The sequence below is a fragment of the Crotalus tigris genome, unplaced genomic scaffold (genome assembly GCF_016545835.1).
Source record: "Crotalus tigris isolate CLP2741 ecotype Arizona unplaced genomic scaffold, ASM1654583v1 scf7180000024427.8105951120:4207309, whole genome shotgun sequence".
Taxonomy (NCBI): Eukaryota; Metazoa; Chordata; class Lepidosauria; order Squamata; family Viperidae; genus Crotalus; species Crotalus tigris.
The window spans coordinates 147,666-173,868 of NW_024100595.1; the positions used below are offsets into that span (position 1 = coordinate 147,666).

A 26,203-nucleotide genomic window follows, 5' to 3' on the forward strand; every position below is an offset into this window, starting at 1 on the left:
TGAAGCTATATCCTTCAATATTTAGGGAAGTGTATATAAAGAATTCCATAAGCACGAGGACAGCTATGCTGATCCTTCTGCTTGTCAAAATGTGTAAGAAGATACCTCAGAATATTATCTCTCAATCTATCTGAAAGGCAAGTCAAAACTCATGTGCCCATCCCCTTATTTTAGCTGCTTCATATTTTGCAGTAAAAGCCTACAAGGGGCAAATCAACCGGTCATCATCAGTTGGCTTAGCAAAGCCAAAGGAATAAAATACTCAGCCAGGAGCTGCACTCACAGACAGGAAGTAACTTTAATTAAATAGTGTGAAAGTTGAAAAGTTTTTACAGCTTGAGTTTCTGCAAAATAATTATAACAATCTCTACAGTAGTTAGGTTCTTCTTCTCTAACAATAGAACTGTACAGCGTTTGTGTCTATTCCAAAAGGTTCGGTAAGAAGTGAAAGGAAGATTGGTTCAGAGATGACTTCATTTTAGATGCAGTTGGCTACGATGGAAAGGAAGCAGACATCATTCTCACAGCCCAGCCAAGGTGAGAAATCACATTTTAAGTCTGAAACATGATCATTCCCACTTAAAGCCATATTCTGTAAAGAGTGGCATCTTTAAGAATGGACTTGGAACTCATCTATTCAGGGCAGGGAGATAATTTAAAATATAACTTTTCTTTATCACGCACTATAAATACTTGGAGAAAGAAAGAAAGTCTGTGTACTCTCACATGATCTTTGGAGGTCAAGGAAACAGGCTATACACATTCATGTAACTGTCTAAATAAAAATAATCTGTCTGACTGGGATTCCACGGAGGGCATCACTGGACAAAATATGGCTTTAATTTGATTATATTTGTGTGCCACTGTTACTTTAAGAATTAGAATAAATGTTTGGATTAAATGAAACAATACACTGATAATTCCTTATATTTTCTAGTTTCTTTATGTGTGACTATGTTCTTGTTTTCTGTGGGGAAAGAATATATTATGGATTTGTTTTCCTTTCTTTCTTTCTTTCTTTCTTTCTTTCTTTCTTTCTTTCTTTCTTTCTTTCTTTCTTTCTTTCTTTCTTTCTCTCTCTCTCTCTCTCTCTCTCCCACACCCACCCTCTTCCCTTTCCTGAAAGATCACACAGTGATATCTGAGTGAAATCCCTTGCAAAATTCATACAGGAAGCATGCACAGTTGCAGCATTGTTGCTTGTCTAGAAAAAAGTCACATTATCTTAAGGTAACAAAACAGTTCTTTTGTGCTTTTCAAAATCCTTTTTTTTTCAGAATATTAGTGATGATTGACAGTTTTGATGCTCAGTACAATGTACAAGTGAAATGAATATGCTTTGCATTGTTAAGGCATCCAATCTGCTGGTTTATATTTATGGGAAAGACAGAGAAATATACAAGCAGACGAGAAAGAAAGTATTTTCATTAATTTCTATGAAGTTTCTCCCCATATTTAATGCACAAAAATGCGTCACTTCAAAGGGGAGAGATTCCATGCATATTAATAGAGTAAAACAGCTTTAGATTTTTTTTAATAAGCCTCAAAAGCAAAGAATACTTTTTAAATCTACGTAACTAAATGCTATAAGAATAATATGCTACTTTTTGCCATATATTGGGGAAAAAAACTTATTAACTTAGAAATAATACAAAAATAGACAATGACTTTGGTGAACTTAAAACAAAAATGGAAGCTTGGTTTAAATCAGTTACTAAAAAAGTATAAATGAATTGCATTAAATCACATTTAAACAGCTAACACACTTGTGAATGAACAAACAAATTAGCACTTTTCACATAGCAAAATTACACAATAAAATAAACTGGGATGCTGCAGAGAAAAAGCAATGTACAAAGTTCAAAGTTAAATACATTATTTATATGGGTATTTTACAAAATTCTTCATTAAAAAAGCTTTATTTCTTTAATTCAATTTGCAAGCATGTGCAATCATAAAGGTAGTGAGCTCATTTTGCAAAATATGCAGTAATTCTTCTAGATTTGTGTGTGGTTGAAAATCTATCTTAAGACATTTCATTGTATAAATAGAACAATAATTTGGCCAAAAAAAAAAAAATCTACAGTATTTATTTATAACTACATACAAAATGCCACAGCAAAGGGGGAAAAAAACCCAAACAGATTATTTAATGAATGAATTTGTAAAGGTTTGTTGCATCTTTAACTAAGAACACTTTCCAAGTAATAAGAGATAAATTCCTGTAAATTGGGTGGTTTGTTTTGCAACTGTGAAAACTTACTGTATTTTTCACCCTTTTTCTCCTATACATATTCTCAAAAAATGCAACCACTTGTTGCTTAAGAGATTATGTTGCAAACTGAAACTTTGCCTGATATATAAACAACTGCAGCTCAAACCAGATATGTCCTTTTTCCTATGTGTGTGCTTCTGGACCATCCTCTGGAATGGCAGAATGAATCCTGTATCTTGTCTTCCCTCCCTCCCCCCACCAGCCCATTACGAAATGAAAGATACAGGTATCAGGAAAGAAGCTTCTAGTAAAAAATATGCTCCAAAATGCACGGAATGGCTCACTTTTGTGCCTTTATCCTGTCCTATTTCAATGAGATTTATAGAGAAAGACAGCTTGAACTGTATTTGGATTTAAGTTGGTTAAAAGCAAAAGACAGAGAGCCATGCTAATCGGATTTGCAGTTTTTAGCATTATATCCAGAGGCACTGGGTTTCCAAAGTAAAGATGGAAAATGCATGTCCATAGCTACACATATGCTTCCCCCCCCCCCGCCTTGCAGTATTTACGCAATCTTCTAAGTACAATGTTGTCAAAAAGAGATGTGGAAGGATTAAGGGGAAAAATAATTATGGCTTCTAAAATGAAATCTTTTTTGTGTATGTGTATATGGTGTATCTTTATGTGTATGTTCACATGGATATCCATTGAAACTTCTCCAGACTGCAAATCACAGATGTATGTGCTGTTGTTGGTTGAGTAAGACCTTATGAAAACAACCCTTACTGGCTCAGCCATTATTTTTTCAAAAGAAAGAAAAACATCAATATCCCTAACTGGCACTTTTACTTCTGTTCCATAGAAACTCATGGTATGTGTTGCCACTTTATTTCCCTTTAAGACAGCTTTAAAAAACTACAACAAAGAAAAGTTCTCAAGTTGGCTTTTCATGTTTGTGCCTCTCCCTCCTGTTGTGATTTGTAAAAGAGAAAAGGTGACCAATAAAAACTGAAAAGACTGAAGCGTATTTTCTTCAGGACACAAATTTCTCTCCCAAGAACTTGGGATGGACAGCTCAAATTAACATCTTGCCCTTGCAGGCTCTGAGTAGATTTTAGAAATATTTTTCAAGGATAGCAATTTTTTTAAAAACTGTTGTGTGTTTTTAAACTTTGCAGTTATTGTGAGAGTCTTCCTTTTTCCTTGAAGAAAGGCCTGAGTTAAAAGTTCCTCTCTGGGACTTGGGTAGACTTTGTTCTGGAGCAGAATCCAAATCCTTCATTAGTCAATTCTTCAAAGCAATTCTTTCACATGGGAGGAACTATCATGCCAGATATAGCTGTAAAGATAAGAAGGAATGAGACACAAAACCAAATCAGTTATGCCATTTGGGGCAAGAAAAACAATTGTTTCAAATATTCAGTAGTAGATCATTCATCTATGCTTCAAGTTGGATTTACACGTTATAATGGGTAAAAGCTTAGAAAGGAAGAATAATAGCTGATGTTAGGCTTCTTCATACTGAAGCCACGCCCACCCCATTGCCGGCAATGCAAAAAGAGTTGCGATACGTTGTGACACGTCACGTGACATGGCGAGTTTGACACCAGTGCTCTAGAATCACTTATTTCAGATGTAAAACTCTAAAGTATTAAGTAAGTGCTTGCAAGGAAACTGCAATCTATATGGATAGAAGTTACATGCAGGCAAGTTAAAATTCTTAATGAATTTTATAACCCTCAATCCAAAGTTATTTAGCTGTTTGAATGTCAGAAATAACACCGGCAATCCTTAAGCTGATTGCTATAAATTCTGATGAAGGAAAATTTAAATAATGAAGTTATCACTTGGAAAAAATTTACTTTTTAATCTTGTGGTTCTTCTTTCAATTTGCCAAATAGAGTTCTAAAATCAAGAAAAGGGCGTTGATCAGCTGCATGCATAATATATAATTAGGATTTTCTGAAAAAAAATTTTTGGAGATACCATGCAGAAAACTAAAAATTGTTTCACAGCTATAAATAACAATTGTCTATAAACTGTTGCCAGTTTGAAAACTGGTAAAAAAACAACAAAAAGTTTTTCATCTACAACTGCTACTTAAATAAAAAAACCTTCAAAGATCTAGCATTTTTCCAATTTAATACAGTAGCCAGATGGACCACTGGCAGGGCATGAAAATTGTTCCCTTTCCTATTGTTATTATCCTTTCTTGTATTTGATTTATTTTCTCTTCATATCTTTTATTCATGTAAAGATATATCCCTGCTCAATGCAGTTGCATCATAATGTTCTACATGTCTAAGAAATGGGGTTATTTGAAACAAATAGTTTTACAGAGTTCACGTTGTATTTCTTTAAGACTAACAAAGGTACAATCTTTCAAAAGAAAGCAGTTTGAAAGAATTCTGATTTCAACAGGATTGGCTCACATTCAGTTATTACAATAGATACATTTCATTTGCAAAGAAGCAGATCTGCGCATTATGCTAGGAGAAATCTACAGGAGATAATCTGGACTCATCTATTCCATGCAATATGAAAAATGACCTACTGCAAGCAAATATGTCATTGCCACTGGCATTCACACATGGCTCGTGATGATGCCTATGACAGAACCATCTTTTAAAGTGCCATAAAAGGATATGGTAAATTCTGGACTTTAGACTGATGTCTTTCAAAGGTACATAGGTTAGAGCCACCATCTTAAACATCTGGGCAAATGATATCTTGGGGAAGAATTCAAACCCATGGCTGCTTCAATGGCAATGGCAACAGATAAATAAAATATGAGGAGGCAAGAAAGCAAAATATATCTAAACTTTTGGAATCAAGCATGCTAAATGTGTGACTTATTCTGATAGCATAGTAAACATTCCCTTTGAAAGTAAAGTCTCCCTTGTTCAAGGCCACTTTTCAAATGCTTGGCATGATAGATATAGTCTTTATAGCAGAAGACTTTCTTTAACTTTTTCTGACTTCATGATCTGATTAAGAATTCTTGGATGAAAAGTTTCCAGGTTGCATTTTGGATTATTTGTATCTTTAAATGCTAAATCTTTAAATTGTTTTAATAATAGTAAGTACTGGTTGCTAAATGCTGAAATTTAATATGTAAGCTGTTTTTTTTTAACTTAACAGTTGGAAAATTTTATGAAAGATTTGTGGATAGATATATTATGTGGCCAAATTAATACTAAGTCCAGATATGATTAATAACTGCAAGGGTCTGAGGTTTTACATCATACTGATAGTCCTTGGTTAAGAACTCAGCAATTCTTCAAACTTCCAGCGGTGCTAAACAGGGGGATTTATGACTGATCCTCAAAGTTATGGCTGCTGTTGTGTTACATGGTCATATGATTTCAATTTGTGATCTTTCTTGCTAACTTCCAACATATAAATGGGGAAACCAGCAGGAAATCAAAAGTCTCATGTGTTTTACTTAACAAACTACATAATCCTTGCTTAACAATTGTAACTGGGGACTTCTGAAATTGTTATTGCTGAGTGGCATGGTCATGTGATATCACGTTTACAACTGCATTGATTAGATATTCTTTTTTCAGACGCTGTTATCAATTTTCATTAAAATAAATTGGTTTCATTTTTTTTCTTTTGAAGGACAACAAAATTTCAGCAAAGTAGATTATGATGCAGGTTTCCGGCATTTACTTTAGTTTTAATGTGGTTGATTTCCATTCATCTTGCCAGCAGTCTTCAGTTTCTTTGGTTTCCCGTAGTTCAATAAATCAATATTCTGATTCCTATTCAAATGCTTAGTTCTATCACAGTTAATTGGCAATAACAGTATATATAAATTGGCACACATAAGATAGGTTCCTTTAGATTTCCAATTACATGAGGTTCAGCGGCAGTTTATCCTTTCCACTCTTTCATTGATGTCTCAGGTGTTTTTGCAGCAAGCAGAAGTCTAGGCAGGTGAGAGCAGGGGCAGAAGCAGCTTCATTGCAAGGCATAAGATAACATTGTCTAGTTTAGTCAAGCAGATTCACTTGACCAAATATATGGCTTGCGTTGACCATCTTTCATAGTCCACTACTATGGTTAAGTCTTTGGTTTCTTTTTTTTTCTTTTTTGTCATTGTTAAATAGCTTGCAGCTTCAAGATTAACATGCATTTAGCTGTGATTCTTCTTTCTATTTTTTCCCATGCTTTTTTAGTACAAGGCAGTTCTCCTTGGCCCTTTTAGCTTTTCAATGTAAACTCTGTGTCCTATAGACTAGTGAATAAGTTGTAGATGAATCTTAATTTGCTTTAGCTCTTCTCTTTCTTGTTCAATTCCTGTGCATATTCCGTTTACCAAAATGAAATGTGCATTGGATTTGTTTTCCATACCTTCTGTTCTTGAAGGGGAAACAATCCAATGACTAGGTTTTAGCCTTAGGATCTGTCTGTGTCTAATGCAGTGGATGTTGCATTTGGCTCTAAGAATAGTAAGTCCTTTCTGTTTATAGTATGAATGAGCATGTGTCAGTAACCCTCTATCCCCAGAGGTGTTTAAGGCATCAAGGGATTGTGAGACCCTTCTTGATTAAGTGAGCATGAAATATTTCTCTATTCAATGGTTTAGAATGTGGTAATGTGGTAATTATGAGGGGGTTAAGCACAGAAGGGCAGCCCTCCAACAAGCCAAACTAAATAGTAAATCAGGAAATTGCTTTTATGATATATAGTCCACGTATTAACTAGATAATTTTTACTTTTCTGACTTGTGGTCCAATGCACATATGGCAAATAATTTTACTGCAAATCTCACATGGAACCCAATACTCTTTTTAATCAAATCTGCCCATAAAGGTATTTGGTCATTAGAAAAATGTATTCAGAAATTGGAAAATCGAGGATGTTAAATCAACATTACCAATGCAAACCAAACAGGAACATGAAATTAAACATTAAATGAAAATTTATAATAATCAATGTATGAGGACAATTCAGAAATAAACCTCTGTTTGGTTATCAATGACAGACAGACACTAACAGATACAGAAATTTTATTATGCACATTAGAAAACTACAACATTACATTACTTTTCAACATAATCACCATTCAAATTGAGGCTTTTGTCATAGCACAATGATGGTGAACCTTTTAGAGACCAGGTGCCCAAATTGCAACCCAAAACTCACTTATTTATTGCTGGGTGCCATTACTGGGTGGGCATGGCTGTTGTGGTCATGGCAGACTGGGTGGGTGTGGCCAAGGTGGGCATGGTCACTTTAATGTTGCTTGTGGAGAGGGATGCCTGTGGGGGTCAGGCAGGGTTGTGGGAGATCCAGGAGGTCTCTGGCAGGTGGTTGTCCTGTGGAGTGAGGCGAGGCAAGGTGAGGCAGGGCGGGGGTGCCATTGTCGCAAGGCGAGGCAGGGACCAAGGCAGCTGCTGCGTGACATCATCGGCTTGCGCATACAGAGGCCAGCGAGCACATGGGAGCCGACAGTGCCCGTCAGCAGCCATAGCCTGCCTACCCCTCAACCGGCATACTCTGGGGCTCCACAGCCCACCGCCAGTTCAGAGAAGCCGCCTCTGAGCTGGCTGGTCGGCCAACAGCTGAGGAGGCAATGCAGTGGATTGTGCCTGGGAAAAGGAGAGCATGCGAGGCCAGGATGGATGAGATGGGGGGAGGGAATCCAGCCATGCTGGGATGTCTCTGGCCATGTGGGACCTCAGTGAGTTAGCGGGCGGCTGGTTGAAGAGGGACAGTTACCATCTCTGGGGCATGGCATGCGTGCCTATAGAGAGGGCTCTGAGTGCCGCTTCTGGCATGCGTATCATAATTTCGCCACCACTGTCATAACATCTTACAAGGTTTGAAATTCCTTAGTAGTTGCTTGGTGCCAAATCTGGGCTATGGAGGTGTGTGATCAAAAACATCAAAACAGAACTGCATCAAAAGTTCTTGGGTGTGCCTAGCGGTATACGGGCAAGCATTATCATGAACCAACACCACACCAGAAGTGGTGCCATAGAAAATCCCACCAAATGTGAAGATACCAAAGGAGTACTGCTAGTGAAGTTCATGGAGCGTGGTTCAATTTAGAAGTCTACTGTGAAACATTATGAAAACTCAGACGAGCCATCCATAACAAGTGTCGGTGTATATTGACTTTGGGTGTGGTGTTGGTTCACGATAATGCTTGCCCACACACCACTAGATGCACCTAAGAACTTTTGAAGCAGTTCCATTGGGATGTTTTTGATCACCTCCCCCATAGCCCAGATTTGGTGCTGACCACTACTAACGAATTTCAAACCTTTGAATGGCAATTATGTCAAAAAGTAATGTAATGTTGTAGTTTTCTAATGTGTATAATAAAAGTTCTGTATCTGCAAGTGTCTGACATTGATAACCAAACGGAGGTTTATTTCCGAATTATCCTTGTAGACTAAAACCTCCAGAAAGCAATTTTTGAATCTTCAGAGATATAAATGTCATCTATTTGCCTAACCTGTTTATTCTACTTTCATGTGGATTATGTCAAAAAGGCCTCTCACATTTCAAAGTGTTACATTTTATCCTCACTGCCCTGGAATTAAAGGAAATATTTACACAAACAAACTCCTTTTGTTTGGAAAATGAGAGTGAGGTCAAGATTCAAGAAGGCAAGGAAATAGATCTCAAACTCCAAGGGAGCCGCTAATACATTTATGCAAAGAACAATATTCTTATTCTATTTTGTTTATTAAAATGAAGGAAATTTCAAAAACAAATATGATCGACTTTAAAAAAAAACAGAAAGAAATTACACTATGTTAAGGTAGATTGCTGAAGAAGAGTCTTGAATCTTAGCATTAATGCTCTGAATTTAAACTACTACTCTTTTAGGATTTGAGGAATGTCTATAATGGATATCTTCAGACATGTTTGCTATGCCATGATGTACTGGGTTTAATTTTTACTAAAAATAATTCATAGGAAAAAGTAGCAAGATGTATTTGCATTTAATAATGCCATTTTGGACTGAGGGAGGGTAGGAAGTAAAGTCAATTTTCAATTTGTAGGAAGGACAACTGGAGAATTGTTTCTTGACTATTTTTGGAAATTACTTAATCTATTTCAGCAGTGTAAAATTTTTGTGCAAAACGCTAGGAAGCAGCAGGTTAAACAAATTCAGTAAAACATATTTTTGTAGTAGCTTTACTAATGCATATATTGATTTCATTATTCTTTTTAAAAAGTGTTATCACATATAACACTGACATATCCTGAACTGAAAAGAATGATCTATTTCTCACAAAAATACATACCCACCCTATTTAAAAATATTTACTGGTGGCCTGATCACATGAACAAAAGAATAAATGACTATTGGAGCCCATCACAGTGGAAATTTCTCATTATCTCAGCCTGTCTTTATTTAAATATAGTTATGAAGTTCATATATATCCAATTTGATGAATGAAGAAGTTATTTGCTTTAAAGTTCCCTAAATGTTATTTTAATTGTCAGGAAATACTCTGCTTGTCTGTTAATGCTGGAGTTCCATGAAAGACAAAAATGTTTTTCTACAAATGATACAAGAACAGTGGAAAGCATGATATTAAAAATGTTCTCCCCTTTGATGAATCATGTTAACAACTTCCTGAATTTGACACATAGATATGTTGGAAATCCATGTTTGCATAAATTACAATGGTACGCTGGGAGGAAGGCATCAGCTAAAATCTTTTGGATGGGATAGAAATGAAAACAGCTGAATAGATTTTCAAGATGGCAGGTATTGTTTGCATGTGGAAGTGGGTTATTACATTAATCATGGGAAAATAAGAAGACTGGTAACTTTATACAACACATAATGTGCCACCTATACTTAGTGATATGCTATCACATGCAATCTGATTTCTGTGATACCTTCATAAACAATGCTGCTCTTAGTATAGGTGGTGGACATATCAAAGGAAAAAAAAACAAAATTAAAAGAAAGGAAGGGAAGATTGACTAACGTACTTCAGGAGAAGGCCAGACCCTGGAGAGACCCTGCACTGGAGTACTTGCTAGAGTCCACAAAAGACTGGTCTGATAAAAGACAACAACAAGGAATAAGAAAGGGAAGAAAGAGAAAGGCTCGTATTAGTAAGCTGCAATACACTCATTTTAAGCAAACACTCAGACCGTGCTTTTAAGACACAGCATTTCAGTTCAACAGGGCAATAATGATTGGCTGTGAGGGAACAAGGTGAGTAACAACCGTGCAATGGAATCTCCCCACCATGTAGACAAATGAAAGTCCATCACCCTTTTCATATTCATCTCCACCCTGCCCATGCCGACATAAGTAGCATGCCCAGACTGGCCTACCTTGCAGGCTAGTCCCATTGGTGCTGGTACAGGTGGGGGGAGGGGACGTCTGTGGTCTGACAACAGGAGCAAAAGCACTCTTCTGTTTCACTGCCGAGACCATATTGGCTGGTGAGAAGGAGAAGATCCCAGAGGAGCTGCTACAATTAGAAGGGAGACTAGTAGAGGATGCCATGGTTGGACTGGATGGCACAACTAGAAGAAAACAAGAAGAGAGAAGAATTATTCTTTTCAAGACCATAAATTAACTGGAGTATTTCATTTATCTATTTGCAAGTTATTCGCAAGCCTCCCTTAATGATGTCCAGAATGACTGATGTTTCATTCATTTCAAAATGGAATGTCCCTTTTGAGAGTCCCTCATTGCAGAGGAACACCTAAGGTCATGGGGGAAGGAAGCAGAATGTGACTTGTTCCTTATACACAAGTGTCTCAGGATTGCTGAAATTAGGCTAAACAGCACAAGGAATTTTTGATACTGTATTTTAGCTTTAATGACAAGTTTGTGCAGCAATAGCAGTGGTCGCAATTCTGTGGAAGTAATTTCTAAAGTGCTCTTGAAAGATAACTATACATAAAACCAGTTTGTTTAGTGGTTAATGCTCCAGGCTAGAAAACAGGAGACTGTGAGTTCGAGTCCCACCTTAGACATTAAAGCTAGCTGGGAGACCTTAGCCCAGTCATTCTCTCTCAGCCTGACTCACTTTATTGTGGGGGAAATAAGAAAAGTGTGCTGGACATGTTTGCCATCTTGAATTATTTGTAAAAATGATAAAGGTGATGATAGATAGATAGATAGATAGATAGATAGATAGATAGATAGATAGATAGATAGATAATGGACAAACAGATGGACAGACAGACAGACAGACAGATAATCATTCCCTGCTTCTCCATTAATAATCCTGGTTGGGAATATGTTTCTTAAAGAGACATAACCTGGCAAGTTAAAAAAATGTATTCTATTTCATTCCACTATGTGTTCTTCAGCATTAGTACTGCAAGTAAGCAAAGTGACTTTGAGCATCACAAAAGCAAATTATTTTTTCTTAAATTGTTATTATTACATTTATATTTCAAAATATTTATATATTTTTCCCTATGAGCCAAATGGATTATTTTGAATATTATACATTATAATTTGGGAGTATATATGTATATATATATGCATGCACTATTTGTTGTTTTGTCCAAAAAAAATATCATTTTTGTTGACTACAGAGTTCAATCAGAAAATGATGCCAAGACTTCTTGAAGTGTCATCAAGGACATTGGGGAGCACTTTTTAGATTATCTACATCTGTATGTAATCCAAAGTGCATGCACATTTTGCAACCCCTACAACATTATGCTTAATTACTTTTTAAAAACCCTATTGGTGCCTTAAATAATATAGTTAATGCCTTTACTCAAAATAGAACCAAATTACTTCAGAATTACTGTCTTCTATGATTCTAAGAAAAAAGAAAAAAAAATCATTTACAGGCCAAATTACTCATTTTTTAAAAAAATCTTGTTTAGAGATTGTTTATGTTCAGGATGTTTTATGAATAATTAAATGGTTTGGTAATGAAAATTCAAATTAGCTGAGACATAGATGACTATTTTATTTGCATTTATACAGACAAAAATAATCTCTTTAGAATCTCTGTGTAAATATATGATGCCACATTTTTGAACCCCAATGAAATCAATTAATGGAAATTAAATGTTCAAAGTTTCGCAGTCTGATAGTTACTGTCTTACTGTAAAGTCACTTGGTATTTGCAAGCACTTGTGAAGGCAGAGCAATCAAAGCACCCAAATTGAATTGCAACTATACAGCAATTAGTTTATTGATTTAATTAAGAATGCCACCTTTCTAATTCTCAAGTCATGATTGAAACATTTTCTGATTAACAATATTTGTTGATAATAGGGCAGGAAAAGCCTTCTAAGAATGATGATGATCAGACAAAAAAAGGCATGATTTAATAGGAACAAGCACATCACAAAGTTGTGAGGTATAAATTTGGCATTGCTGAAATATTTCTAACCATGAACCAAATAATGTTGCTTAGATAAAGCATCCTGTCAAACTCCCACAATTTCATCTGTTACCAGTAGATTATGAAAGGAAGACTTCCAGAGGGCTCTAGTCAGTTGAACACTACCTTAGACTAAGAAGGCCATTTAATGAATTTTATTGTTGAACAAACTCAGTGGTAGTAATACGGCCATTAAAAAGTAATTCTTGGTATAAAGTTGTGAACTATTACAGGTAGTCCTCAACTTACAACCATTCACTCAATCATCATTCTGAAAAAGAGTGACTTATGACTATTTTCATACTTATGATGATTAGAGTATTCCCCTCCCCCCAGACATGTGATCAGAATTTGGACACCTGGCAACTGGCATGTATTTATACATTGGGATTGCACATGCCCTAATTCGAAATAGATTTCTGAAAATTTTGGAAACCGTAGACCAAATAAACCTGATGGGCTATAGCAAGCCCATCATCTCTTTAATTAGACTATTATAGTCATTTTAATTATAACATCTTTTGGTCTTTTCAATTACTGGTAAAATCAGGTCAATTCTCTTCCTAGAGTTATGCACAGTAAAGTAGTCAAACTGTATTTACGGGGAAATAAATCTCCATTAACAAAAAATTTGAAAAATTCTCCAGTTTGGAGATTTCTTGGGTCAAGTTGTTTGAGACCATACCTTTATTTAAATTGATTTCTGGCTTTGCAAGTTTGAACACCAAATGGATAATGGGTCTAGATTTAACCAACTCTTTCCATACAGATTAGGGGTTATTAACATCTAGCGTCTCTTGGGGAACTCACATATGATTTAAATTTGCATTTTCACATATTCTAATGCTGTATAGTATATTTTCAAGCAATAACAGCAACAGCAGACACCTCACTGTACAACCTTCATCTTATTTGTGTGTAATTAAGCACACCAATTAGATATTTGGTAAATTTCTTGAAATGTTTTCAATCATTACAAAAGCTTGAAATGTGCAGCTCACTACTCAATATATGTTATGCAACATATATATTAATACATACTGGCGTAGGGAGAGTTGGCAGCAGATCCATTCAGAAAGGTTGGAGAACCTCCTAAATTGGACATTCCAGCATTTCCATACCCATTCATGCTTGTTGTGACGGAGTTGTAGTTTGTCTGCTGAGGGGTAGTGCTTGGCACATAACCATGAGGAGACACACTGCTTGAGTTGCGAGTAAAACCTTTTGCAGAAAGTAAAAAAAAACACAACAGCTGTTTTTCAACCAAAAGTTACACCCAATTTCAAAACATTCCATACTATGCTACACTAAAACTGGATGAGACTTCAGGTTTTTTTTTTAAAAAAAAATGCAATTATGGGGAAATTTTGAGGGAGTGGCTTTTTAAAATAGTTTATTTATTAATTAATTATACATTATTTATACTTATGTGCCCTTTAGTCAATTTTTCTATGTGTCATAGAAAATGGATTAGAAAGTAAACATTATTTCAATATTCCAACCATAAACAATTAAAAATCCAAACCAGCAAGAAAATCCAAATTGTTATGAATGTAGCATGATAAAAAATATTATATCGATTGCTGGAACTGTATAAGCTGAAACTACTATGAGTGCTTTAAATAACCAAGCTGTTTGAAAAAAAAAATTGCAAAAGTCGAGGAGAAAGAAAAGATCTTTGTCTGGTGCTGAAAGAATCACAATCATGGGTGCCAGACAAGCTTTCATAGGAAAAGAAGCATAAGCATTCCATTGTGGCAATCCACCAGTAAAAATATTGAGAATATTTAAGTAATAGTGATGCACTATAGTGGGTCACAGATAGTAGAAGATATTGCAAGCCATTGTGAGATACAGCTTAATGCATTGTATCATAATTTTCTTCATTTTCAGACATGCATTCAGCAATTTGTTAACCATTTGTGACAAATTCGTATTAAAAGAAAGGAAAAATGTGTTTCTTGTTTTGTTAAATCTGGAGAATGGTTAAATTAGTTCTAAACTATTAAAGCAAGGACAATCATTTTGCAATGTCAGAGACTTCTGAGATCTATTGATTAGAATACCTATGAAGATTATCAGTAAAACAAATAATAAAACAAACTGTCATCATGCTTACAGCTATACTTTATAAAAATATAGCTGTACTTTTGGTTATGGGTTCTATGGCCTTGGTTGCATGAGACACACATGAAGTTCTACTAGTTCTCAAGGAATACTCATCCCTTAATAAAAGTAAAAGTGGGCTGGATGCAATAATAATCCCAGAAGTGCAATTAATGTAAATAAATGTAAGAGATATAGGACATAGTATTGTTAAGAAAAAGAAAAAATGTATTTTTTAAATAAAAGTTTAAAAATAAAAATAAAACTATTATCTAGATTCTGAAGTTCATGATATCCCAACATGTAACGTTGTCCTACTGAAACTTTTCCTCTGATTCTAGACATCTCAGACCAGAATTCCCAATTGCAGGAAAAGTTCCTAAGTAACACTGCTTCCTATTTCTGACATTCTACAAACTGAGCCTGTATTCAAATGAAGGAATCATACTTAGATCATAGGATTAATTTTGGAGATTTTCACTTTTAGATTTATTAGATCACAACTTATTGAAATGGGTGACTGACCATCTGTTCTGTCCTTCACAGGATACCGAGTTATCATGCTCCTTTTCACAGATAATTAATTATCCAAATGCATTGTACATTGCCTGGATTCTAAGTTGTTCTATATATATGACACTAAAAGAAAAAGAAGCATGCTGGTTGAAAGTAATGTGCATTATGCCTTTTATTTACCATATAACGTCTTGAAAAGAGGGGGAAAAAATCTTCTTCAGCTTACCCTGATTGGTGGCCTGTGAGGATTCTGAGACGTTTACTGCTAATTGGCCACTAAATGAATTCACACCCATCATGCCCGCATGGACTGATGTATTAGCGAGTGCAGGAAGTTGGTTATGATTACGAGGGACACTGTAGAGGGCTTCTGCAATGTCAGCTGCTCTTTTCAGGATTATTTCCTGCCAAGACATAAGTTTAGATCAGAAGGAAAGTAATTAAATTCAGGTAGTTCTCAACGTACGACCTCAACTGAGTCCAAATTTTATGTCGCTAAGGGAAGCATTTGTTAAGGGAGTTTTTGCCCCATTTTATGACCTTTCTTGCCACAGCTGTTAAGTGTACCACTGCAGCAGTTAATTTAGTAGCCCGGTTGCTAAGTGAATCTGGCTTCCCCATTGACTTTGCTTGGCAGAAGATCCCAAAAGAGGATCACATGACCCTGGGACACAGCCAGTGGTGGGATTCAAATATGTGAACAACCGGTTCTCTGTGTGGATGCTGCTTCCGGAAGTCCATTCTGGGCCTGGGCAACAAAACATTAGCTTCTGCCGAAGTGGTACGAACTGGCTAAATCCCACCACTGGACACAGCAATGGTGTTAAATATGAACCAGTTGCCAAGCATCTGAATTCTGATCACCTGACTAAAGGGATGCTGTAATGTTGTAAGTGTGTACAATGGTCATCCCTTTTTTCAGCACTATTGTAACTTTGAACGATCACTAAATGCACTGTGAGGACTACCTGTACAAAACTTACTAGGAAATATCAGATTTGGGCTATCAAAATCCAAGTGGCCACTAGATATTAGCAAAATATATTTTCTGCTTTCTTCCTACCATCAAATGGGCTTTTTTTCCCAAGCTGTTGATCTGATAGCTCAGAGATCCCCAACGTTTTGGACACCAGGGACCGGTTCCGTGGAGAAAAGTTTTGTGTGCTGCCTGCATCCTGCGGATAGGGCTTTGCTTGTTTGTGCGGACCGGTTGCTGGCATGCCGCTGCCCAGTACTGGACCACGGACCAGGGGTTGGGGATCCCTGTAGTATCTTTTAATCTACTCATCAGTTCAAAGTCTGCACTGGTGCCAGCTTTCATAGCAATGGAAAATTGAGCTATGAATCAGATTGTGACTTCATCGGTTCAAAGGAAGGGATGAACAACAGTAATGGATATCATGAGGAACCAATTCTTTGCTACTATCGGTAGTCCTCAACTAAGAACAATAACTGGGACCAGAATTTCCTTTGCTAAACAAGATAGTTGTTAGGTCAGTCATGCCTGATTTTACAACTTTCTTTTCCACAGTCGTTAAGTGAATCATGGAGTCATCAAGTGAATCCAGCATCCCCCATTCACTTTGCTTGTCAGAAGCTGGTTGGGAGGGTCACAAATAGCAATCACATGACCCAGGGGACATTGCAATCACTGTAAATACATGCTGGCTGACAGTCGTAAATGCAAGGACCGGTCATTGAGTCATTTTTTTCCCTGCTGTTGTAACTTTGAACATCATTAAATGAATGGTTGTAAGTCAAAGGACTACCTGTATTCTGTAAAATGGAGACCAAGTTAGAAGATTGAAGATGGTTATTGTTAAAATATTACATATAAGGACATATTTATTTGTTCTTAGAAAGAAACAAATAATTATAAGTATTGGGAAAATCTTTAGTCCAGTCCCAATTTGTAGTGAACAGCAACCTATCTTCCAGAAAGCAAAATGCACAAAAAGTAGATGTTCATAGACAAAGGGTTGTAAATGGGGAAATTAATCCCAATATACTGATATCAGAGAGCTGAGCGTGACCATCATTTACTTCAGTACATTTATTTTTGGAAAGACATGTAAGATTCCAGTGTTAAACATCTGTCTTTAGTTTAAGGAACTTGTAAAAGAGTTCTATAAAATCAGGACATGGCTTACTAAGAATTAGTTAGACCTGTACTTCTTAAATTACACTAAGATAAAGGCTCTAAATAGAATGCCTAAATTGTAAATTATATTTTATACTGATATTAAGTTAACTACTTGGCATGAGCAATTACTAAACAGCTGATAGCATACTAATGTATTTAAATTCTATTGAAACTATAACACATTTAAAACTATAAAATACTAATAACACAGAAAGTGTTTTCATTATTTTAGCAAAGCAAATCAACTAATAAAATCAAAAATTAAAATGCTACTACTGTTAGAAACTTTGAAATGAGTTTGGTTCACGTAGGAAGTTTTCTTCGATCTATTATGGCACCCTCATTACTTTTCTCCAATTTGCAATTTTATTTTTATTTGTCCATGAACAAGGCTGCATTTACCTGATTGTTATGTGGCATACCATAGAGTGCTTCCACCAGATCAGCTGCCCTCTTGAGTATTACTTCCTGTTCGAAAGAAAAGGAGAATTTTACCCAAGTTTATGTAAGCAAATGCAGTTCTAACTGTGTTTTCAATTTTGTTTTCAGTCACACCCTTGTTTTCAGTCTTAAAAATCAATAGTACCTAGTCAACTCAGAATGTTGCTAAATCATGAATTCATCCAGTTCACACAAAAGTTAAAAGGTAAAACCTGCTTGACTGCAAAATAAAATCTGTCACTCAATCGTCTACTGACTGCACAGAAGCTGCTTGCTGGTTTATTGCCGAATAAGACCTACATCTCTTTGTTCAATTGCAATCAATGTTACCCAGAGCATGTTCAAATTTATTTCATGCTGTTTATTTGGCTCTTAATTTATATAATAGAAATGTGTCATTATCAGATCAGCCATATTGTTAAGCTATCTCTGGAATGCTATTCTGATCTGATAACAAAACCAAGTTCTATGCTTCATCTTTTTCCCCTAGTTGGGTGCCATAGCCTGGTATTTAAAAGCGAAAGAAAGGTTTTGAAGACAAGCAGCAACTGAGAACAAAATATAAATGTTATTCTTCGGGAAATTTGGAGGGATGTGGGTGGAGTGTCAAAATTTTAGGCATAAACCTAACTTTAATTTCCATGGTTGCTCACTTCTCCATCTGCTCATTTATTTATCTTTGTTGTATTCCTAAACTCATTTCTTCATTTCCCTGCTCCAGCTATACCCTCACGGCCCTGAGACTGGCATAGCGCAATGGTCTGTTTGTATTTTTAGCATGTAAAACTTCAAGAACAAGAGTGGAATCAATAAAATGTATTTGTAAATTACAAGTATCTTTCTACATCACAGAAACAATAATATACATTTGATTCCTCCTGTATGTATAAAAATCTTAGCAACTTCTACCAAAAATAATAGATTTTTAGAGTATGACAGCATAAAAGCTGAACTGTAATATATTTTTGCAAATGCATGTTTTTAAGAACTGATTTTTGAGTTAAGCTGTGAAGCTTAACTAGGAATGTTTTATACACTAGTTAGATTTTCTAACTAAAAGAAGTGGTAATGCTCAATTTTCATATACTATAGTCTCTTATCAGAGGAGAGATATAATTGCATTCATTTTGCTGTCACCATAACCTCTTCAAAATCCTTGAACAACTCTTCAGATGACAAGCTTTTAGATGCATATTAGCATTTTTCAATTTAAAATTCTCTACAATATACGCTAAAAGAATTGGCATATTGCAGTGGGTACTTACGATATACATGATGTCCTAAATTTAAAAATGAGATTGTAAGTATGTTTTGAACTCCCATACACATTTATCGTTTCTTAGAACTACAGCACACTGTCCCTTTCATAATGCTTGCAGCCAGCTGCATTATGTAATTGATGGGTTTTAAATCAATACATTTGAAACTATTTATTTCTGAAAAGATCACTAGCTCTTGCCTTTGTCCTCTCTATGCATTCTGACCAAAGTACTGAATAATTTACAAGTGTATGAATTGAATGCACATGATACCCATATGGAATCAGGACCTGCTAGTTCAGGCAAGCTACTTAGAAAATCAGTGAGCTAAGTCTGCCTTGTAAAAGATTTTTTAAAAATCTAGAATAGAAGGGAAAAAAACAGCTTGCCACATTTGATTTCTAGTTCCTAGTAAATTAAAACATCTTGTCCAGACAAGATGATTTTGGAAATGTAATGCTATCCCAGGTGACATCATCAGCCATTGCATAATGTCATTCATTATAAAATGACAAATCTCTCTTATTGTTATGAGAAATATGTCTTATACCTTTGCCCAAATTAATAATAAAACTTGTATTTTGCTTTAAGTCTGAGTATCGATATGTACAGAGTAAATCAAATATTAACTTTGGACCAGTTTAATTCCCCCAATGGAATCTCCATATGACAGTATGGCTTATGGACTATCTTAATGTAACTACATGAAATCTAAACTTCCATTCTTCAGAAATAATTTCTTAATAGTTGGTAAGATCAACAATAAAATAATTCTAATTGCAGACACTTTCCTCATAGTTTATCATTGGACTATATTAGATAAGCATCTCTACAATTTACATATTGTCAATGTTTAGGTTGCATTTCTTTTTATAACAAGGAATTGCCTATACATTTCATGTTTTCTTAACAAAATCACCACATAATAACACCTTTCCTTTATGTAGCACTGTCAAATGTTGTAAAACAATTATGGAAAAAAATCTTGTCAGGTAAATTTTAAGCTTTTACATAAAAATGCTAGTTTTTCTGTTCTATTCAATGTTAACATAGAAACATTCTACACAGCAATCAATGTAATTTAAAAACATTTTTGGTTTCAACCCAATTATGAGCACAATCCTGACTTCAAATACAATGTGATGCCTAAAAGACTTCTAGAAAGTACTGTTTCTACAACAGCACTGGCAAGATGGTTGAATTGCAGTGACCAGAAAATTTTTCTCACCTCCATGTCATTATGTTCACAGCGAAGTAGCCCCGAGCGTGTTTGTGTTCGGGATCTAATATATTGCCTTTCAATCAGAGCTGAGAGCCACTGAACACATAGACAGAACATGACGAGCAGGTCAGGAAAGCAATAAAGATTTTACAGAGCTGTCCAAGGTGCTAAATTTACTCAATAATGGGTTTGGCACCATAGTGTTAACCTCTCATTTACTACTAGTTTGAGAGACTAAATTGAAGTAGCTGACTTCATTTACCTTGAAATGTATATTTTATGACATTATGTAAGTAGATTGAAAGGGCACTGCAGCTTTAACAATTTAAGGGGCTAAAGCATGTTCAAGATTATGGCTGGGTTTTTTTTTAATCATAGATTGTATATTGTACTTAAAAGTATATAAAATATTCCAGTGTACTGGTTAACCTTCTGAATGTTATTGTAAGAAGATAGCTGATATTAAAAAAAAATACCTAAGCCTTTGAAAGCAATATTGTGCTGCCGAAAGTTTGCATAAAGGGCACCACAAAAAGGTTGCCTTTAAATAGATACTAGAGAACTGTAAATACACTCACATACCTACATTTATTATTTGTTTTTGGATTAACAAATTATAACATTTCCAAGTGCATTAATTGTATTAGGAATGCATATTCCTTTTCATGACCCTAGCCCATGTTCCTTTTCAACTGATAACTTATCAGGCTCTCATTCTAGGCATACTTACTGGACATTAAATGAATTGTTTTAGTAATAAAACAATTCATTTAAGAATCAGACAGTTAATATTTTTAAGAGAGTTTCTGGAAAAATAGAAGCACTATCTCTGTATTCTATATTTGTTTCTTTTATGTCATCGTGGATTGGCTAAGGTTTGTTGAGATTAAAGTGGTACACTAACCCCTGAAAAATTAGTCAAAGATGATAAATGAGATGATTTACTTAACTTTTTTTCAGTAAAGAAAATAAATCTGTGGATAATGGCTGTTAGTAGTCTGTAAACGGAAAGCTTGGAGGTCAGAAAGCATTTGCTATATGTTCACTTTAATCCCTACAGTTTAGGGGAAAACGAATTATGGCTGAAAGAAAAGTCTTCAATCAGCCATCTGCAAGACAAACTTATTCTAAAAAAAAAAAGGAAGAGTTTATTGACTAGGATTGTTCTTGAGAATGATTGCTGGTTTATGTTGAGCCTCAGAATTTAATAGGAGCTATTTCTGGTTAGGTTGGAAGAGAAAAAAGGAGTTCAGGTTTTTGAATAAAGATTTAAAAAAGGAATGTATGAAAGGGCACTGATTTACACTTTTAAGTATTTCTGAAGGAGGATTTTCTTATTCAATTGAGAGACATCAGCAAGGAGAACTCTACAAAAAGAAGATCTGTGGCTTGGTGATTATTAACTGATATTATGTAACTTTTATTACAAAGTAATTCATAATAGTTTTGTAAAATCAGCAAGAAACGGTAATGTGATAAGGAAGATGTCTGTCTGTCTGTCTGTCTATCTAATCCAAACTTTTATAATTTGGATATACTGTATACATATGGTGTTTTCTGTAAGCTTACTTTGGACAGGATAATACAACTAATAAATTACGTAGGTTATTACCATTATAATAATGCTGATTGATTTATCTGTGTTTAAATTTCAATTATTACAATTTCTGTTAAAGTATGCCATTTAAAAGAATTGAATAACAACTGTGTAGAGTGTTTTAACTGGAATATCCTATCTTAAACATTTCAGAAACAATATAATTCTATTACAGCTAGTATTTAATTTATGAATATATTAATCTACAAAGATGTGTGTGTATGTGTATGTATGTGTATACACACACAAAATGCAGTTTGATCCAAAGCAATAACAAAAATGTTTCTTGCATTTACCTTATTTATTATTTCAGAATATAGTTTAATAGGCTAGGAAAATAGTTGGCTGTCTTCTAAAAGGAAAGCAAGATGAAGAAGAAATCCAGTACTAATTATCCAAATAATTACTGAAGTGAAAATGATCTTATTTCCTCAAACCTTCCATTTATTTTATTATAGATATCCAAATGCTTTAACTTTTTTCACTCAGTCAATCTTTCCATTCTGAAACAACACAAAGATTCAAATATAAAAATGTACCTGGGGTGATATTATAAGAGATATAACTCTGAAGCAAAGACATACATCCGTGGAAATAATGTTTGGAAGTTGGAGTAAATTACACAGGAACACCATATTTATTTAGTACCAGTGAGAATTCATCAATGCATGTCATTTGCTTTTAACATGATTGTATAATATCTTATATAACTGTTCAAGGCTTTCTTGGCTCAATCACTCTGTTCACAATTAAATCAATTAAGAAATGGGCAAAAAGAACGTTGCAGGTAAATACTGATTTTTTTTATAACAAGTGATTAATGTTAACAATGAGCCACCTTCAAAGAACTGTTTTTTGCAGGTAATATATTTTCAGTCAATAACTGTCCACAAGATATGAAGCTTATCAATTACTGAAGCCCCAGGGGTGATACGATATTTTTAAGACTCTATTAGCATTGTATTGTGTCAAAATTAACCAAGAAATCATTCATCTTTCATAGAAGTGTTTAATGACAACAATATCATTTATATTTTCCATATGCTACTTGCAGCTGATAAATTCTGACTTCTAGTTTCTTATTTCATTCATGCTAAAACAATACACCACATTATATTCTAATACAAGTTCTGATTCTGCAAGAAAGCAGGTCTTGAAAACCTCAGATTTAAATCAGAAGATTGCAAATTGATTGAGGAATCTCATCCATGTGGGATTAACTTAGACAAAATATGACTAAAAGCTCTGTGAAATTTTAGTTATTATAGTGACACAGATCCCTTTATATTAGAATCTTACTTCATGTACCAGGGTAAAACATGTAACAAATGTTTTCCATGTAAAACATATGCCCACTCTATATGATCTCTTTCTTTCTTAGGTTTAAAAATTACTTACACTTTTCTGACATGCCTATCTGGATAGAAGCATAAGAAATAACCCTCATATACAGGTAGTATGAAATAACACAAAATACTATTGACACTAAATGATAAAGTATCAACATATTATCAATCCAATATTCACACTCTATGTGTATGCATGTCTATGTGTGAGCATGTACTCTAATTTCTTGAGCACTTTTAAATGGTAATTAACAATGTAAAAAAGACTCAATCCCTCCCCCAAAATGTTATGACTTTAGATGAGAAAGAAGGTGCTTGCTCATATCCTCATACCTATTGTTATGTATTGATGTAAATTGCTTAGGAACTGTTGAAAATGCTTAAATGGCTGTATCCATTTAAACTCCGGACTGACTGTCTACATACTTGTTAGCTTGTGTTTGAGCGGGAAAGACTGCTTTAATTCCATTGGCTGCTGCCTAGCGGTGATCTGTATAAATCAGCGGTTCTCAACCTATGGGTCGCGACCCCATTTGGGGTTGATCGACCATTTTACGGGGGTCGCCTAACAATGCGATCCGCCATTTTCCCCCCTCAGGGGGCGGCGCCACGCATGCGTGCTGTGCATGGGGGCGGCCCCATGCATGCGCGCTGCACATGGGGGCGGCCCCGCGCATGCGTGGCACGTTTGTGTGGCGGGGGTCGCCGTCACACAAACGTTGAGAAACGCTGGCATAAATAGAGGTTTACTGGCAGTTACGGCCGCTTCTGTTGTTAACTTAATAAACGAGTTCTTGTTGCACCAATTGCCTCGTCAATGCCTCACTGAACCCGAAACATAACACCTATTTTTCTGATTTAACTCTTCAAAATGTCTTACCAGGCTTACCCTTTTATCTCATGGTCTGCACTATCCCCTTGTCTACCCACTCAAACTCTACAGCTCCATCTGAGCTTTTAAAGAAAACTCATGTCTGATGGAATCTTGTGGATAATGAAATTCAGGACCCTGAAGGGTAATCTCTAGCAGGTAAAAAGTTCCAATTTCCTTGATATATCTAATTTAAAATATCATGCACTTGGTGATGGTAAAGACCTCAGTCACTAAAAAAAAACTGCTCTCAGTGTAAACAGTACTCAACCAGTTCAGTCTTCCTCCGAGCCAAAGATTGCAGTTGATGCCTTAGGCACTAACATAAACGCTTACTGAATGACCTTGCCATCTGCTCTATACTGAGCCAAGCTGAATATGGAAATATGGTAAGCATATATAAAATAGCAATTTTTAAATAGTGAAGGGTAAGAGCTTGCAGGAATCGAGCCCTTAATATATTACAAATAAATAAGAAAACAGTGCCCTGATCACTAGGGGGGAGAGGGAGGGGTAAAATCTCAGCAAGGAAGGGGAAAAAAATAAACCAAGCAATTCATCTACTGTAGTTGCTATTGTAAGGAAAAATACCATGCAGTGTAAATTCTTGCTTTTTCAATGTATTTCCCTATGTATTATTTGGCATTCCTTTCTTGAAAACAGTCTGTGAAGCATGAGATAAAATAGGAACATAGACTTCTGCTACTTGTAATTCATATTTTCTATGGCTAAACCATCATGGAAAAGACAACAGGGCAACTAGAACACAGAGTTTAAGATTCACTGAATTTGGGAGACATTGGGTATTTCCTTGTGGCTCCAATCAAAGCAGGTACATCAGCTTTAAAAAATGTATTATCTTATTTGTCTGTTATTTGGATCACATGACTCTTTCTCCAAAACATGTAATAATATGATTTGATAGAAACCCAAGGATTTTTTATTCTTTCTAGTGACCCTTTCTGTTGCTTTCCCAAACACATGGATTGTCACGAAGACGCAAGGAGTTTCTCACTATGAAGTTTTTGTGACCTATATTACATATAAAAAGTTCTAATCAGCTGAACTTAAAATTTGTTGTATAGTACTTACCAACACTTGGCATACACCCCCTAAGATTGTGTTTAATCTTACAAGAAAGAGTAGAATATAGGTTGTATTTTTTTAAAAAAAAATCCTTCAAAAGAAAAATAGAACTCTCAAGAGAGAATAAGGTTGTTGGAATTATTTAACTACTGACTCTTAATGGGATTTATAGTAAAAGAAAAAGATGATGTTTCTGATTTCTGGTAGCATTTTGTTCTATTTTGCCCAGGCTGAGCTTATTAAAAAAGCAGAGGAGTATGTTATATTAAAGTGTTAACATTCCCTCCTCTACTATAACCTTTACAAATGAGTACACTCACTTACATTTTATAATAGGAATAATTTTTTAAAAGTCTCTGGAAGGGGCATTCTTATTACAGTAAAGGTCCACTTCAGAACCGATTGAAATGAAAAGAAAATGCACAGCTTACATCTAGATACCAAGTGGTAATTTCTAGGGAAACATAAAATGCCAAATGTATAACAATTATGTTTTATAACTCTGTGTTCAAAGAACTTAATAGTATTTTATTGCACTGAGAGGCTTCAGCTGAAGCAGACCTATTTTACTGAAGTGCTCCCTGCCTTATGTTGTTAAAGCACTTCATCAACTTTCTTTCTTATTATCAGCAAGAGAAAGATGTGATTAATTTTTGAATATGCAGTCCTAAAAATCTGGCAAAAACTAATTTCTCTAAGCAGATGTCACAAACAGTTATATAAACGGATGAATTAAATTTCTTCAGGAATATCAGGAGCATAAGATATTTGATATCAACCCCAACAAAGGCTAGAATTGTGATAATTATCATTGCATTTAATCTTAATTACATTCTCTTTCAAGCAATTGTTAAAAACCTTAGGGTAAGAGATAGAGGAAAAGACCAAAGATTAGATAGGCAGATAGGCAGGCAGAAAGACAGATAAATAGACAGTCATTCATTGTGTCAAATTGTATTTTAATTTTATTTTACTATAATACCTAATGAGGACAGGAAGACCTGGAGGAATGTTGTCCATGGGGTCGCGATGGGTCGGACACGACTTCGCAA

General features: G+C 35.2%; 1 protein-coding gene across 6 annotated transcripts in view; it reads right to left on the minus strand.

Annotated features, from left to right (window-relative positions):
- Positions 1-279: 279 nt before the first annotated feature.
- EBF1 (EBF transcription factor 1) overlaps positions 280-26,203 on the minus strand; it is a 388,671-nt gene continuing 362,747 nt past the window's right edge. For 3 of the 6 annotated variants that reach the window (XM_039330252.1, XM_039330250.1, XM_039330251.1), the window contains exons 12-17: positions 17,732-17,797; positions 15,413-15,590; positions 13,606-13,785; positions 10,538-10,732; positions 10,187-10,255; positions 280-3,554 (exon numbers count right to left, since the gene is read on the minus strand). In XM_039330252.1, the coding sequence (XP_039186186.1) occupies positions 10,188-10,255; positions 10,538-10,732; positions 13,606-13,785; positions 15,413-15,590; positions 17,732-17,797 (687 nt within the window). In that variant the 3' untranslated portion in view covers positions 280-3,554; position 10,187. The remainder of the gene's footprint in view (positions 3,555-10,186; positions 10,256-10,537; positions 10,733-13,605; positions 13,786-15,412; positions 15,591-17,731; positions 17,798-26,203) is intronic. The other 3 variants (XM_039330253.1, XM_039330256.1, XM_039330255.1) reach the window with 1 other exon arrangement.